Here is a 14282-nt window from a genome sequence, read left to right as displayed (position 1 = left end):
CCTTTTTTCGAAGTTTCTCAAGAACCATTCGAGCCACAGAATTTGTTTTGGCATCGTTGCATAGAGAATTGAATGGGGGGGGTCATGACCCCCATGACCCCCCCTCTGGATCGGCCCTTGTTAGCAGAGTGAATCTGCCGCATTAAATTAAATAATCCCCGGCTTTCCAAGCTTTCGGGCACTCGCTGGAGCGGCTCTAATTGCATCTGGGCGCAGCCCTGCTCTACATATATGGAGCCAGTTTAGCACTAGTCATAGGCACTAGTTCCAGTGAGATCTTTAACTTTTATCTGCATTTTTCCCACATCAACCGAGCGCGACATCTTGCCCCCTAATCTCGTTAAGCAAATGGAACCGCCGGACCATATCTGAGGCCCATTCTTAATGGGGTTACGCCAACGCAGATTGCGCGGCGTTTGTGGGGTAAAGTCTTCCCGTTTCGGCAATAGTCCAAAGACCAACAGACAAGAGCCGAATTTGCCTTTTAACACATTTATTCCTCAAATTATGGCGCTTTGCACATGCGGTATGGCGAATGCGCTCATCACCCAGCCACCGTATTGTATAAAGGAAAAAGATTAAAAGGAACTCAGCGTCTCGAAATCTCCCACATTCGAAAGGGCTTTGATGCATTATTGAGAGTATTACACAGCAGCGCGGCAAGGGCTTTGTTGCCTCCTACAGACGGATTCTGTAAGTTTCTTAAGCGCATTTTCTGGAAACCCTTTGTGTTTTTCTAATAGTTCAGCTTGTCGTCTTTGGATCTTAGAGAAACCACATTTCAACCCGTGAGTGGCATTCGCCATTTTAACAAAAATTGTTAGCGTTGAATCAAACACTGGCAAATTAGTCTTTAGAATTGGTTCGCTGATAGAATAAGCGTTTATAAATTTGGCAAAGTTTATTAGCAAGAAACGTTTAAATTTGCAAAAAAAGCGCCGAAACCCGAGTGATATTATGTGGGGAAATACTAATTTGCATAGATTTGCCGGCAAGCAGACAAAATATTTATTATCTTGCCGGATGTGTATACATTTTTCCTTGGCTGATGTATTGCCTAGTTTAAATTCATCCCTGTCGCGCTTGAGAGATAAAGAAAAATAAAGGGCCTTTCACCCCGACGGCCATAAATCACTTTGAATATTTGATAACTGACTGGGTTTGCCGTTCAACCAAAATTAGAATAAACATAAAAAAACAGTTGCGATTACTTCATTTCTTTCTATATCTTTATACCCGATGTAGGCGCTTTATTGCAAGCGTCACACTCGTTTTGCACCCTTTGAGGCGAAAGATACGCGTAAATTGACGCCGTCGGAAAAATTTCTCTGGATATCCGATGCATAGCGACAAAGCTCTTTATGGTGGCTAGTATTTCTACTCCTTATACTTTACCGTTGTTCCAGATTTACTATACACTGAACGCAGCCCAATCGTCCTTTCTTCTTCATGAAGAAGTCAGCTTTTTGAAGAACGCGTCCAATCAGTCGCTGATCGATCACGACATTACCAGCGAGAGTAAGTGAAGGGACCAAGTTCACTTGCAACCGATTTGAATCCATTGATAATTGGGGTTCGAGCGCCTCTAACAAGACATCTAATTGCGCATTGTCCAGCTGTGAATAGGGCGCCGTTAATGGATCGGTCAAGAGTTCAAGTATTGTTTGTTTGCAGAGGAACTTTAGAACTCAATTTGCTGGAAAAGGCCGGCCACTAGGCTATGATGAATTAGGGGGGAAAACTCGTAACTGTGGTGGCAAATTAATCACCAAACGACCCGATTTCATACAGATATCGATTTAAAAGCGCAAAAACCATCCAGCCGAGAAATTCCCAATTTAGACTTTCGTCCAGTGAACGACGCCCGGCTATTAATTGTTAATCAGCGTCGAATCAATCTGTTCGCCCCTGACCTTTTCAGTCGATTTTGCTATTGTAACAAGCATTCAGTTTTCGCGGCACTGCCCTTTCCAAAGGGCGTCCGCATTCTTTGCGGGTAATTTATGGTGAAAGGCGATGAAGGTTCGTGACCACTGGGGCGAGGCTCACTTATTTATCACGTTTGACCGGCGATTTAAGAGCTGTTGAACAGCACAAGAAAAATAAAGAAAATTGTGAAAAATTATACAGTGGTATCTCGGGGCGCTGCATGTGAAGAAAACTATTCCTTTACGGAAGGCAGCTATTAATTGCTTTCACAGTTTTAACGTTCCGCAGCTGGGGTCATTAATTACGTCCAGCACTGTGCCATAAGAGTAGCTTTTTGTTACACAGGGAATAGATGCGGTTTATTGCGCTTGCAAGTGCTGCGTCCGAAATTTCACGTTTTTTCACTAGTTAAAAATGGGGCATTGGGAAAGTTGGTTTGCATACAAGGGCGGATCCATTCCATTCTTGCCCATTTTGCATCCGAGAAATGAGCAAAAACGGGACGGAAAACATGAAATAAAAAATAATAATAAAACACTGTTTCGTGACTAAATGCTTTGAAGTTTTGCTGGCAAGTGCAGAAAATCACCCATTTGTTGCGGTTTAAAGAATGTAACTCACCAATATTCTTGCTCTGTTTCGCCAAAATTTGTCCGAGTTCTGAGGGGTCTTTGCAAAAATCAGCGCAAACTTCACAAACCGCCAAAATTGCACTCACAGTTGAACAAGCGTGGTTGCCAAGTTGCGCTCGCCACTATGGCCGCCGTTAAGCTGACGTTAGGACGTCAAAAACACTTTATCCGAGAATTTGCATTTCCTTCCAAAATAGCGCTTGAACGGTCGGGGAAATGTGACCAAACAATAGCCGGACACTTAATTTAAGGAAACCGCAACAGCTTTCCACAGGGAAATGGAAAAAACCAGCAAATTTACGTATTTGTTGTGGAGCGAATTGCACAACCCGCCGTCCACGCACTGGAAAACAATTGACTAATTTGACGAGTTGACGTCAACTCCGACATATCGCCATCCATGACAAATCTAGTGTGGAAAGACTAAGAGGTGTCTGAGCTTGGTTCGCGAATTGTACTTGACGGTTGCCCGAGAATAACCTCAATTGAACTCGATTTGAAAAGTCTTCGGTTTTATTTTTTTAAGGCTCCACTAACGATGTATTTTGCATAAAATAACGACCATCAATTAAGCAAATTCTATCTTCTTTTCAGCGTCCGCCGTATTTTCGGCGCTAATTTTCGCCTTTTCCTCCTGCGGCATAATCACGACGCTTCTGCTGTTCATTGGGATTATCAAAGTAAGATCACGTTTTCAAAACGAGGAACAAACCAGCAAATCACACATTTCCAGGACATAAAATTCCTGCTGATTCCCTGGATCTTCAACATGGCCTTTTTCACCATCGTCGACGTTATCTACATCATATACGGCCTCATCGTGCATGCGGTTCGCATTATTTGCTTTTTGCTTGTAGAATTTATAGCTGAAAACTGTTACAGCTGCAGTGGAACCCTTCGGTGGCCATCCTAGTGACCACTGACTTTTTTCTCAACACCCTGAACGTGAGTATTCATTCCATCTGCTGAATCTTTTCAAGTTTCTTTCCCTCCCAATAAATCGGCGGCTTTTCAGCTGTATTCGCTCCTTTGCGTGATATCCCAGTATCAGGAGTACAGAGAGGGAAGAGGCCGCGCGATAGACGACGAAATCATGAGAGTAAGTGAGAAAATCGCATTCTAATGGGGAAACTTTCCCTGTCTGGACATGCGAGGAATATCCAGCAGAACCGGAGGCGTCTGAAAACTTTCCAACCGAGACATCCGACGCATAATAAGGCCTGTTTTGTAGGTTCCAAACATCCAGTACAGCACAACGCAGCCGACAGCCACCAGCTACTTGAGCTCACACAACCGAAAGCCGCTCATGTACTTGGAAAAGGCGACGCCCACACATTCGCCCACCAGTTTCGGGCCGAACATTCTGGACGGGCCCCCTTCGCTAGGCAATAGGGGGCCCAGAAAATCCGTCAAGTTTGGAGACAGTTCGGAAATGAGTATGGTGGCCCCGCCGGCTTGGAGTGAGAGCAAGCTGAGCCCCACTAAGGGGGCCGACACGGCCCCCCTTATCGACTCAGGCCCGGATGGGGGCGGAACGGTGAACGTATGAGACCCGGTGCTGGAGACGGCTTTGTGATATGACCAGTTCGAGTGGTGATATTTTACATTATTCTCGTGTCAATATTTGTATAAAAACTGCAATCTGGCGATTTGCTCTTAGCCAGTTTACGAAGCTCGAGGTGAACCAGCTGTTGAATGTTTGATGTTTGTAAAATGTTGTAGTCATTCGAGCTTTTTTAACTAACCTGAGCCCGCGGTGCTTAAAAGCAATTCGCCCCCTTATTTTATAGCGATTTTTGAACAATGTACATTACTGTTAATAGTCTATGTTACCCGTAAGCACCTCAACAAAAAAAGAACGCCAAACTGTGTACAAACAACGATTTTTTCTACCTTCTGTACTTAAACTTTTGGAGAAATAAATGTGATACCCCGAAACCCCTCGTCGGTTAATTTGCCGCGTTGCCACATGATCCTACTGGTGCTGTTGACAGAAGCGCAATTGACAACTAAACTGTCGATTTGACAGCTGTCCTCAAAAAGTTGTCCTTTTTGTACGAAAATCATCCAGTTTTCCAGCATTCCATTGAGTGAATTCCGCCAAAGTCGAGTTAGTGAAATTAAAGTGAACCTCAGCAATGTGCTGACTGAATCGGCGTCGGACTGTGAACACGATTGGCTGTTTGAAGAACAGTTCTACGATGACATTGGTCTGACGTAAAAGGTTATAGGCAGGTAAGCAGCTCCAAAATATTTATAATTTATTGCTAAAAGCACCACTGCATGGCTCTCGCCCCATTCGACTATTTTTAGCATGTGAACAAAGCCCCGATTCGATCGCATTTTTCATAACTAGATGGCAATGGCGAGACCTGCCAAAATATCTTACGATTGACCTGCTAACTAACTATGGTGAACTTGGGGCCCTAGCTTTGCGTTAAAATAAGTCCTATGCTTTCATAACCATTGTCTAGGCGTGTCCCTACTCATTAGCTGAAGCTTTTTGAATTTGCTTGCCCTTGGTGCTTTTCCAGCAAGTGATTAAACACATTTGATGATTTTGATTTAAACACATTTGATGACAAGTGATAAACACACGCGTGTTTAGTGTAAATGTAAATTTGCAAAGTAGTATTTGAAATTATTAGAAAACCCTACCTTGTGGCCGCCAAGCACGTTCAATGGGGCTCCAGGCATTCCGCGAAGTGTCGGCCGACTTCATTCATTTCCCACGTAACACATCTGGAACAATCGCCAAACGATATAAATCTCCACCTTTGCTGCAGTGTTTGAAGCCCGTATTTATTTTCAATTGTTGTCCAGTTGTCGTAAAATATCCAGTGAACTTGGCCCTAGTTTCATCACAACACACTCAAATTTAAGTGCGATTTCGACAATATAAAAAGCAGTTAAAAACGGCTTTGCAATCGCGCAAAAAAACGACCCAGCAGAACCCTCGAAAATGCGCTCTTGCTTCAAAAGGGGCCGCTTAGAAGTGACAACCGCCGCGAAAAAAACCCTGTTATTCTCGCTTCCAGCTTCTAATGGCGTGTTTTTGCATGTTTCAGCTAAAAGAAACAGCATTGTCAACCGCAACGATTCGTGAAGGCCCACGCTTCATTGTGGTGAGTCCCTAAAATGGAAAACAGTGAACTTTATTCAACTGAAGCACTTTTTTCTGAAACAATCAGAAATATGGCAGTGAAGCAAAAGAATGTGGTGGGCCCCATCGCGCCGAGTCCGGAGCAAAGGCTGGAGATCATTCTCCGAGTGCTGCAGAACATCCAGGCGGAAGAAGGCACTCAGACGAACGTCTACAGCCAAATCGTCATGGGTCTGGGTGAGTAGGGCGTTGAAGCCGACTGGCTGCTTCAACTGGGGGTCAATGGTGAAAATCTGCAGGTACTGTAGCGGTGCCAAACGATCCGATCGCTTACATGAAGTTCATCCACGACATCAAACGCGTCCAGGACATCTTGGTCAAGTCCAACGAAAAGGAGACGGTGATTTTCGTCACACTGAAGTCGCTCTACGACGAGATTTCCAATCCATGCAAAACCCCCAGTCCGGTGATGTCGATTGTGCTGCAGCTTATCAACGTGGAGTTTTTACCTGGTAGGTCCTGGTCAATTAACGGGAATTTAGCTGATGCCAGTGAGTTTCAGCTGCGGTCAAGTTCATCCTCGAATCGGGATACCCAGACCAGAATCTAGAGCGGGCGCTTCACACGCTCTGCACATGGCTGTCCAAGTGGACCTCTACGGAAAACCTCGGCCCCCTTGTGCTGGCTTTTATGAAAGGTCTAGAACAGGAACAGTTCTATGACATCCTGGTTGAAGTCACCCTGAACACCATCGAGCCGCTGTTCAAGCTGATCTGCATCATCGGGAGCAGACGAAGCGTCTTCCCAGTCGTCCATCACATGCTGATCCGCATGCAGAAAAGCCCGGAAGCGTTCCACAAAGTCATCCCTCACGCTCCCACGGTGATTTCCATCCTGGCCAAAGACGAATCTAGCAAGCAGTACCTGTTTCCATTGATCTCGGCGTTTTCGGCGCTGATGGACCATTTTTCCGGTTACGACGAGCTGTACGAGCCGCTCCGACAGGCCTTGCATCCGTTTTGCAGCGGCGCCAGCTACAAGAAGCCGTTGGGTTGCCAGAGTTGGTCCTACAACGGGTCAGTGGCGCTGCCATTGCGCAGCTCCGTTGAGAAAGTGGGGCTCTACAATTTGGGCAACACTTGTTACATGAACAGCGTGCTCCAAGCGCTCTACATGACTAGGAGTTTTCGCAACAGCGTGCTCTCGCATCAGAGCATTCTGCTTCCGCCGCTCTTTTTCAAGCTGCAGGTGCTGTTTGCGTTGCTGCAGCACTCCAAGAAGGCCTGCCTGTCTCCCAATGAGATTCTCACCTTGTTGAGGCCGCCGGGGTTTGTGATGGGCCATCAGCACGACAGCTCCGAGTTTCTGGGCTATCTGTTGGACTCGCTGCACGAACAGGAGAAGAATGGGATGGTGTTGGAGGGCGCCGCCCAGGAGACGCCCGCCACTGTGGTGCAACAGTCGTTTGGCGGGCAGACGGTGACGGTGTCGCATTGCAGCGAGTGCGGCACCAAGAGCGAGCGGGAGGATGATTTCCGGGAGTTGCAGCTGTCCTTCCCGCAGGACGCCGACAACCAGAGCGTTCAGAATCTGCTGGACTACTTCCTGCAGTCCGAGAAACTGTGCGGGGACAACCAGTATCGGTGCGATGTTTGCGACAGGTTGACTGGTAAGTAGGCCTCAAACCACCTTGACCCGCGTTGATAAAACTGGGTAAATCTCGCAGACGGCGAACGGATAACCAAAATCATCGCATCCCCAACGCATTTGGTGCTCACTTTGAAGCACTTCCGGTACGACCACACTTCGCAAACCCGCACCAAACTCCTGCAAAGAGTCAACTTGGACAACCGAATCTGCTTGGAGGGCACATTCTTCGACCTGTACGCGGCCGTCGTTCACTACGGATCGAGCGTGGACTCGGGGCATTACTACACGTTTGCCAAAGACACGGCCGGTTGGTTCAAGTTCAATGATAGCGCAGTGAGTAAATCGTCGGAGGACAGTTTGCACATGCTGAAGCCGCCCGAGACGCCCTACATTTTGTTTTATGCGCGTGAAGATCTGGCCGAACCGGAAAATCTGCCCTGCGAAGGGCTTTCGAACCGTCTACGGCTGGTTGTTTCCAAAGACCATTCGGAAAGCGAGCGGCTGCCACGGCCGCCGCTGAACCGCGACGGCGGSCGGCACAGGAAGGACGACGACCAACCGCCGCCCGGTTGCGGGGGCGGCGGCTTCAACGGCACCCCGGGCAACATGTTTGTCTGCTGAGACTGCAGTTTCTTTGTAATTTATACATACTTATAAATAGTCTGTACATTTACTTAACAAGTAAGGTTCACGATTTGCGGATTTTGGCATTCAAATGTGATAGCTTAATTTTTCCCCCTTTTTCTTCTTCTTTGTTGTATATAATAAATTAAACCTTGTTTCGATGTGCGATGTTTTCGCTTTTTCCTAGAGTAAGAGGGCGGCTAATTCGCGCGCGCTAATAACCGGAAAACTCGTAATGGGTTTCTTAGATCTTTTCAAATCAAATCGCAACTGATGGGCGATAATTCTGAAAATTATGCCCATTAACCGATTAATAGATAATAGTGTACCTCTCTCTGTTACGGCCATGTGTTTCGTGCATTAGTGCGGGCAAAACGTTGATTTACATCGCTTTGCAACGTCCGTGCGTACGGGAAGGATTTCATCAGAGGTCTATTTTTACTTTTGCATATTTCCGTAGTGAATGGGCGCCTTTTCCAATTAATTCGCAGTCACGGCAAGCCAGTGCCGGAGGATTTATGGCGAAATACTAAGTAGGAGCAGGAGACTGGACTGGAGTGGACTGGGGACCGCCAGGAAAGCTCTAGAATACAGAAAACATGCTACAGTATGTTTCAGAATACAGTACAGAATTTATTCGGTCTAAGTGGGGTCTATTTTGGAATTAACGGCCGAAATTAGTAGAAAATGTCTCTTGACACCGCTCCATTGCAGCACCTCAGTGCTCTGGTGGCGGGCAATTCTAAGTCGTACGTGGCAATCGAGTCAATGCACTTAAGATCCGCGCCCTACATTAACAAATCACTATATACAGAAAAATTGCCTTGAAATGCGCACATGTTTTACATGAAGAATGGTCCAAAATGAGTTCCTATTCCGCGCTAACTAATTCAAACGGTCACCAAATTACTTCTTGTAGGTGCCCAAATAAGTGTCGCAGTTGGGGCAATTGTGCGTCACGTCCATGCACTGTTCCATGCAGCAGGGAATCAGGCAGCAGCCACAAAAACATCTGAAAAAAAACTCCGATTTAGTTCCAGTCAAAAAATGCCTTTTAGTTGAGTTTGGCGTGCAAATGGCCCATTAAAAGCTTGCAATCGTCTTAAAGGGTGGGCTTTTGAATGGGGTCATTTGCATTGCTAAACTCTGCTAGTTCTGCCTCTACCTCTACTTTCCAACAATGCAAACGAAATCCGGTCGCTGCTTAATGAACAGAACGCAAACTGATGGTAAATGTGTCGGTTTGAAATTCAATTGTTGAATAATTCAATAACAATAATTGAAATTGAAACTAAATGTGCAACTAGTGACAGTGACACCGAATTTTGAATTGACACCCCGGCAACCCCGAACTAATCAAATGTAGCCAACAGTGGAAACCAAAAAACCCAGCCAAATTAGCATTCCGTCTCATTTGCGCTTAATGTTATGCAAAAAGTTAATTAAGCGCTTATTGGAGCAAGGGAGTGTTGAAAACTTCTCAATGGGCATAACGTCACTGTCACGCATAAAACATGGCATAAGTTTGTTTACAAGTGATTCATACGCGAGTTAAAGTCAATAATCCGGTGAAAACAACGATCTGAAGCAATTGGCAGGAAATTTTCGACGGTGAGCCGCATCCCACTGCTAAACTGAGGCCGTGACGGAAAATTGGCCAATTCCGCGATGGTCTAATGGGAAAAAGTCGCCCGCGCACAACAGGCCTTAACGAGTTCGCAACCCATGAATAATTCATTGCAAACGTCCGAACAGTTGTGGCAAATCGGTTGGTCAACATATGAAATGACCTCTGCATGATTAGTTCATCGCTAATTGCGGAATCGTGCCACGATCGTTTTTGCACTTTGAAACAGTCCAAACACTTACCCTATGATGCAGAGGACTGCGCTGGCAATGTAGGCCTTAATTCCCGGTTTCGATTTCGTGCTGGTGTCGATTTCGGCGCTGCAATGAGGACACACCATGTGGGTCGGGTTGGGCCCCACCACTGGTACGATGGTGGTGAGAATCTCCGGATCTTTCCGCACTGTAAACAATAGGAAAAACGCCATTAGAACAGCCTGCGGCCACTTTCACTTGATTAGATGAAAGTTTTGCGCTAGTAGCGAATCATAGTTGCAGCAAGCACCTAAGGCAAAGCGCCCAGATGGTCCGCTGGGATGGAGCTAATGTGAAGGTGGGGTGCGTCTAGGACTGGCAACTGCCCAATTAAGAATATAATAGAAAAACAAATACTCACAGTGGTAGGTTGGAATGTAGGGGGCTGTTGGAGGGACGCCTCCAACTGCTTGGGCATAACTAGGAGGCGCCGCAGGCGGAGGGCCATAAGGGGGAGGCACGTCGCGTCCTTTGCTCATTTTGCCCACAGAACTTCGATGTTGTTTTCCCAGTTGCCAGATGGAACCGCACTAACGATCAATCGTCGCACTGTGGCGAGCGTATTCGAACTAATGGGCTTTCGACGGCGTTCGTCGCGCTTCACGTTCTAAATCTGGTAACGACGAGGTCAAACTTGAGCTTTTCATCTCGGCGACGACGTCGACGAAAACATAACAGGCCTCTGCTGGGCACGGCCACTTTAACTAGTCGGATCTATTAAAAGAGCGCAATATCGATCTTCGCTAAACTGGAAACGCGACTATTTTTAGCCGGAAACAATTAACGAATTCGCAAAGGTCATTCGATATAGGGCGGTATCAAGGGGCAACATCTACCCGTTCCGGATCTGTTACCACCGATGGTCATAATCACATAATTGACTGGAAAACTATCAAGTCCATTAGAGTTAATTGCGCACCATCACCATCAGTAATAGTCCGCTTAACTACACACATAACATACGACCACGTAAATGGGCAAGAAACCGATAAAACCTGCCTCCAGCTGAGAATAATTCGGATTCCCCCATTCTATCCAGGGCGATTAATTAGGAAAGTTTTTACACAGAGCGTTCATTAGGGCGTTTCCCCTGTTAACACATAATTCTAAAGAGCATCACTGCGAAAAACACACACTCTTATGTCCGCGTATGCCTATTCCGATGCTGGCCGCCTCTCGAGCCCCTTTGCCTCTTGGCATCGTTGGCATTAGAGGAAGGGGCGCCCGCACTACCCGAAGCCCTGGCCACATTGTTGGTGCTGTTTGCAGCAGGCTTGCCAGCCCCCAGCACATTGTTCAGCGGAATCGGGGCACTGGTTGTGGTAACTGCGCCGCCTTGAGCGGTGGAGGGCCCCACCCGGCCGGCACCATTGTTCGTGCCGTTGTTCAGCGCCAAATTGTTCTGGGCGGGCCCCCCGACCACTTGTGCGAACAAGTTCGGTTCGGAGACGTTGTGCTGCTCATTGAACACCATGCAAAACTCGCCGATTTTCTGCATCTCGCCACCCTTGGCCGTGTAGAGGGTGAGACAGTTGCGCCAGATGTTCAGGTAGCCCTTGGTCAGCCGCACGATGTCTCCAGGGTTGAGCAGTTGGCCCGTTTCGTCCCAAACGCTGGTGTTGATGCACGCTGACGCGTCCGCCACTTTCACAGTCCGCACTTCGCGGTTTTCTTTCGTCAGAGTCATGGGCCCCACTTCGAGCACTATGAACACCGCGTTGATGTTCTTCAGTCCCGGTCGCATGTCTTTGATCTGCACGTAGTTGTCCATTGTTGGGCCTGAAATCGTCCATATCCTGGCATGTCGTCAAAGAAATCTCATTTTTACCTTACAAGTCCGTGATCGAGAGCCCCCTGTGCTGTCCCGATGTCAAGAGCCGTTGCTGCTAATTGTCCAGGGGGCCCATCCAGCAAACTCACACTTGTCAAAAGTGCACACTAACCTCAACAATCAGCGAATTGTCGATAGCCTCGTATGCACCAGCACTGCGATATTATTTCCTGTTATTTCTACTAAAAACACCAAAAAAATGCTAATGTTTAATTGGCAATCTTCAGATCTGGAGGAAGAAAGCTTGTTCTGTATCATAGAACAAGGCTTATTATGGTGAGAAGATTGCGATGCTGCCAGCGCACGCGAATAGTTGACAAGACCGGAAACTGACAACCCAACAAACGTTCTGGAAAACTGTTTTTTAATGAGGTAACAAATGGGGAAGTTTATTTAACTGGGCGCTTCATCGCATATTGGCCATTCGCTTTTGCTTCCGTTCCATTTTCTTCTGTTTCTTATCGTCCACTTGGGCACTTTCCGGCGGCGCGTCTGGGAAGAAATAGGGCGCTAACAGGTTTTTCCAGGCGATCCAGCCCAGACGTGCGGGCGCCAGCAGCCACAGCAGCCAGAAGTAGTTGGATATACACGACGCCAACACTTGACAGCCGGCTGTGAGAATGATCACATCCTTCACATTCCTGCAGGAAAACCAGGCTTAGTTCAAATCACTTTTCAAGCCCAGCAACTCACTCAGCTATGCCGCCCTCCATGTTCAAGTCAGTTCCGCTGTCCAGCAGTTGCCCGCTTTCTGTGTATTTGGGCTTCGCCATGTAGGCCATGAACTGGTACGAGCCCACATAAACAGCAATGGAGAACAGGTACAGCAGCTGGAATTTCAGCCCCAGTTAATGACGAGCAATTGCTTCAGAACCTTGCACTCACTATGCTAATCGTTGAGCTGTAAAACACCAAAATTGCCAGCGACAGTGCGTTGGATATCATCGCCATGTTTCGGTAGAAGCTCAAAGTGGCCAGGTTTTCCTCTAGGATCTGCTTGGCCCCTTTGGTGGCCTGCTTGCCCTTCTGCGGAGGCTGAAATGGCACACTTTCGCACTGCCAGCTCGTTCCCAAATGTCCAGCTTACCGCCATTGCTGCTCTATATCCTGTTGCTGGTCAGTCGCTTTCTATAAGTTTGGTCGGTTTAATTCACAGATTCATGTTTTTCCGTTTGTTGTCCAAAAGTTCACATTCACCAGTCACTTCCACGTTGTCAACATCAGCTGCTGCTTAATTAACGGTTGAGACATAGAGAAAGTAAAATAAGAGAGGTGGCGGTATAATGCTAAAAGTTGGAACCGCGTTGCGCTACAACTGGCTGACCGTCAATAACGGGAAGCTTTGACGATAAAAACAGGTATCTACATTATCGGCTGGTTAGAAGCGGGAGTTTTAAATTTTTAAAGGTACAAAATACTCCGGGTACCCAAATTTCGGTGTCTACACATGTTCTCTCGGTTATTAATGGCAATAGAAAATGAGCTGTTTACTCAACAGGGTGCTCACAAATTCCTATTTCCATTAATAATGAACCGAGACTGCAATGTGTAAGGACATCGAAATTGTAACACTCTGAAAGCAATTTTTGATCCAGATGTGGTTAGATATGTTAATATTAAATAAATTGCTTTAAGGGGATCCATGAAAGGGAATGAAATAATATATAGGTACTAAAATCAAAATAAAATAACATTTATTGAGTAAGTAAACATTTGTTAAGTAAAAAATACAAATAGTCTTCCAAAGAGTCCCAAAAGGAAGAACTGGGTAGCTAAACTTGTGCCCTATCGGAGTAGAAGTCCCCACCAGAAGTCTTCTCCTTATGTGCTGGAAGATTCTGTTCCACGCTGAACTATTAAATAACAACAAATTTGGCCAGGGAAAACCCTAATTCTAAGCCGTTTTTTTAGAAGAAAAGTCCTGAAGGGGAAAAACAAGTGGGAATCCACCTGCCCTCCCTTCTTTATGAAAATAACTTCAGTCTGGGTTTTGAAGATTTAATGTTTCAGTTCTTTGTTCAAAAATGGGAAGCTTTGTTACCTCAGAGTAATGTACCATACCTCAGAGTAATAAAAACCATTGATCGGGCGCCTAGATTCATCATTGGAAACAAAGCGAGGAAATGGGAAAAAAAGCCTGGGGTCAAAAAACGGAATCATTCAATATATTAAAAGAAGTTTTTTTCTAGAATTGACCAACAGGCTCAGAAAAAAAAATTAAATAAAAGTTCCTATAAGTGGTTAAATTTTTTTAATTTGTTCTGGTCGTATTTACTTCTCTTGGTGATGCTAAGGGATCGGTGCAAATCGTCGCAAAATTTTTTAATTATTAAATCGATAGATACATTTAAAATATAATTTAAGACCTCTTCTAAATGTTCTTTGCATGTGAACCACTCAAAAGGAATTTTATCTTTGATAAAGATTTTAATTTTTTTTGTTAAATGGGTAATATGTCCGAACCTTGGTAATATATGCATGATAATGTCATATAGTCTCATTAAAATATATGTTAGTTCTTTAGTGACATAAACTAACCTTTTTTTATCATTTGTATATTCTTTGAACATTGTAAAGGTATGATGTGACTCAACATTTTCAGAAATTAGGTTTTCTAAGCACTCATAACAAG

The 14282-nt window shown here is 45.7% G+C and overlaps 5 protein-coding genes across 8 annotated transcripts in view; 2 read left to right on the top strand and 3 right to left on the bottom strand.

Annotated features, from left to right (window-relative positions):
• LOC109538844 overlaps positions 1–4499 on the top strand; it is a 20935-nt gene extending 16436 nt beyond the window's left edge. The window contains exons 3-8 of the mRNA XM_019906247.2: positions 1407–1518; positions 3156–3241; positions 3295–3390; positions 3444–3506; positions 3577–3660; positions 3793–4499. Of these exons, the coding sequence (XP_019761806.1) occupies positions 1407–1518; positions 3156–3241; positions 3295–3390; positions 3444–3506; positions 3577–3660; positions 3793–4110 (759 nt within the window). The 3' untranslated portion in view covers positions 4111–4499. The remainder of the gene's footprint in view (positions 1–1406; positions 1519–3155; positions 3242–3294; positions 3391–3443; positions 3507–3576; positions 3661–3792) is intronic.
• A 60-nt stretch (positions 4500–4559) lies between these two features.
• On the top strand, positions 4560–8099 carry LOC109538825 (ubiquitin carboxyl-terminal hydrolase 35). Of its 2 annotated transcripts, XM_019906216.2 has the most exons (6): positions 4560–4796; positions 5630–5686; positions 5753–5901; positions 5964–6176; positions 6227–7333; positions 7391–8099. In XM_019906216.2, exons 3-6 carry the CDS (start codon positions 5757–5759, stop codon positions 7933–7935), a joined length of 2010 nt encoding a protein of 669 aa, XP_019761775.2. In that variant the 5' UTR covers positions 4560–4796; positions 5630–5686; positions 5753–5756; the 3' UTR covers positions 7936–8099. The 2 variants fall into 2 exon arrangements, with proteins under 2 accessions (XP_019761775.2, XP_048525882.1); XM_048669925.1 differs by having other exon boundaries at positions 5630–5901.
• A 451-nt stretch (positions 8100–8550) lies between these two features.
• Positions 8551–10634, bottom strand: LOC109538851 (LITAF domain-containing protein). 2 transcript variants are annotated; one of them, XR_002172069.2, is made up of 4 exons: positions 10181–10634; positions 9808–9967; positions 8785–8950; positions 8551–8726 (listed from the first exon to the last, which is right to left on the bottom strand). XR_002172069.2 is itself a non-coding variant. In XM_019906257.2 (3 exons), exons 1-3 carry the CDS (start codon positions 10296–10298, stop codon positions 8845–8847), a joined length of 384 nt encoding a protein of 127 aa, XP_019761816.1. In that variant the 5' UTR covers positions 10299–10634; the 3' UTR covers positions 8551–8844. The 2 variants fall into 2 exon arrangements, 1 of the variants encoding a protein (XP_019761816.1); XM_019906257.2 differs by having other exon boundaries at positions 8551–8950.
• LOC109538847 (SOSS complex subunit B homolog) lies at positions 10328–11995 on the bottom strand. Of its 2 annotated transcripts, none has more exons than XM_019906252.2 (2): positions 11653–11995; positions 10328–11598 (listed from the first exon to the last, which is right to left on the bottom strand). In XM_019906252.2, the coding sequence occupies exon 2, from the start codon at positions 11588–11590 to the stop codon at positions 10958–10960; it is 633 nt and encodes a 210-aa protein (XP_019761811.1). In that variant the 5' UTR covers positions 11591–11598; positions 11653–11995; the 3' UTR covers positions 10328–10957. The 2 variants fall into 2 exon arrangements, with proteins under 2 accessions (XP_019761811.1, XP_019761812.1); XM_019906253.2 differs by having other exon boundaries at positions 11648–11942.
• Positions 11996–11997: 2 nt separating this feature from the next.
• Positions 11998–12915, bottom strand: LOC109538848 (transmembrane protein 208). The gene is made up of 4 exons (XM_019906254.2): positions 12738–12915; positions 12536–12685; positions 12344–12480; positions 11998–12291 (listed from the first exon to the last, which is right to left on the bottom strand). Exons 1-4 carry the CDS (start codon positions 12741–12743, stop codon positions 12057–12059), a joined length of 528 nt encoding a protein of 175 aa, XP_019761813.1. The 5' UTR covers positions 12744–12915; the 3' UTR covers positions 11998–12056.
• Between the last annotated feature and the right edge of the window lie 1367 nt (positions 12916–14282).

This window comes from Dendroctonus ponderosae, unplaced genomic scaffold, assembly GCF_020466585.1.
Source record: "Dendroctonus ponderosae isolate FM_Combo_2020 unplaced genomic scaffold, Dpon_F_20191213v2 Dpon_F_20191213_9, whole genome shotgun sequence".
Lineage (NCBI taxonomy): Eukaryota > Metazoa > Arthropoda > Insecta > Coleoptera > Curculionidae > Dendroctonus > Dendroctonus ponderosae.
Note: the sequence above shows the minus strand (reverse complement) of the source record. Positions and strands in the feature narration are given on the sequence as shown.

Bases quoted from the DNA above. Each gene is read 5' to 3' on its own strand.
- LOC109538851 (XM_019906257.2), bottom strand. From the start codon at position 10,298: ATGAGCAAAGGACGCGACGTGCCTCCCCCTTATGGCCCTCCGCCTGCG. The intron at 9,968-10,180 runs GTGAGTATTTGT...TATTGTTTACAG, and splicing joins CTACATTCCAACCTACCACT to TGCGGAAAGATCCGGAGATT. The intron at 8,951-9,807 runs GTAAGTGTTTGG...GTTTTTTTTCAG, and splicing joins GCAGTCCTCTGCATCATAGG to ATGTTTTTGTGGCTGCTGCC.
- LOC109538847 (XM_019906252.2), bottom strand. From the start codon at position 11,590: ATGGACAACTACGTGCAGATCAAAGACATGCGACCGGGACTGAAGAAC.
- LOC109538848 (XM_019906254.2), bottom strand. The intron at 12,481-12,535 runs GTGAGTGCAAGG...CTGAAATTCCAG, and splicing joins ACAGCTCAACGATTAGCATA to CTGCTGTACCTGTTCTCCAT. The intron at 12,292-12,343 runs GTGAGTTGCTGG...GTTTTCCTGCAG, and splicing joins ATGGAGGGCGGCATAGCTGA to GAATGTGAAGGATGTGATCA.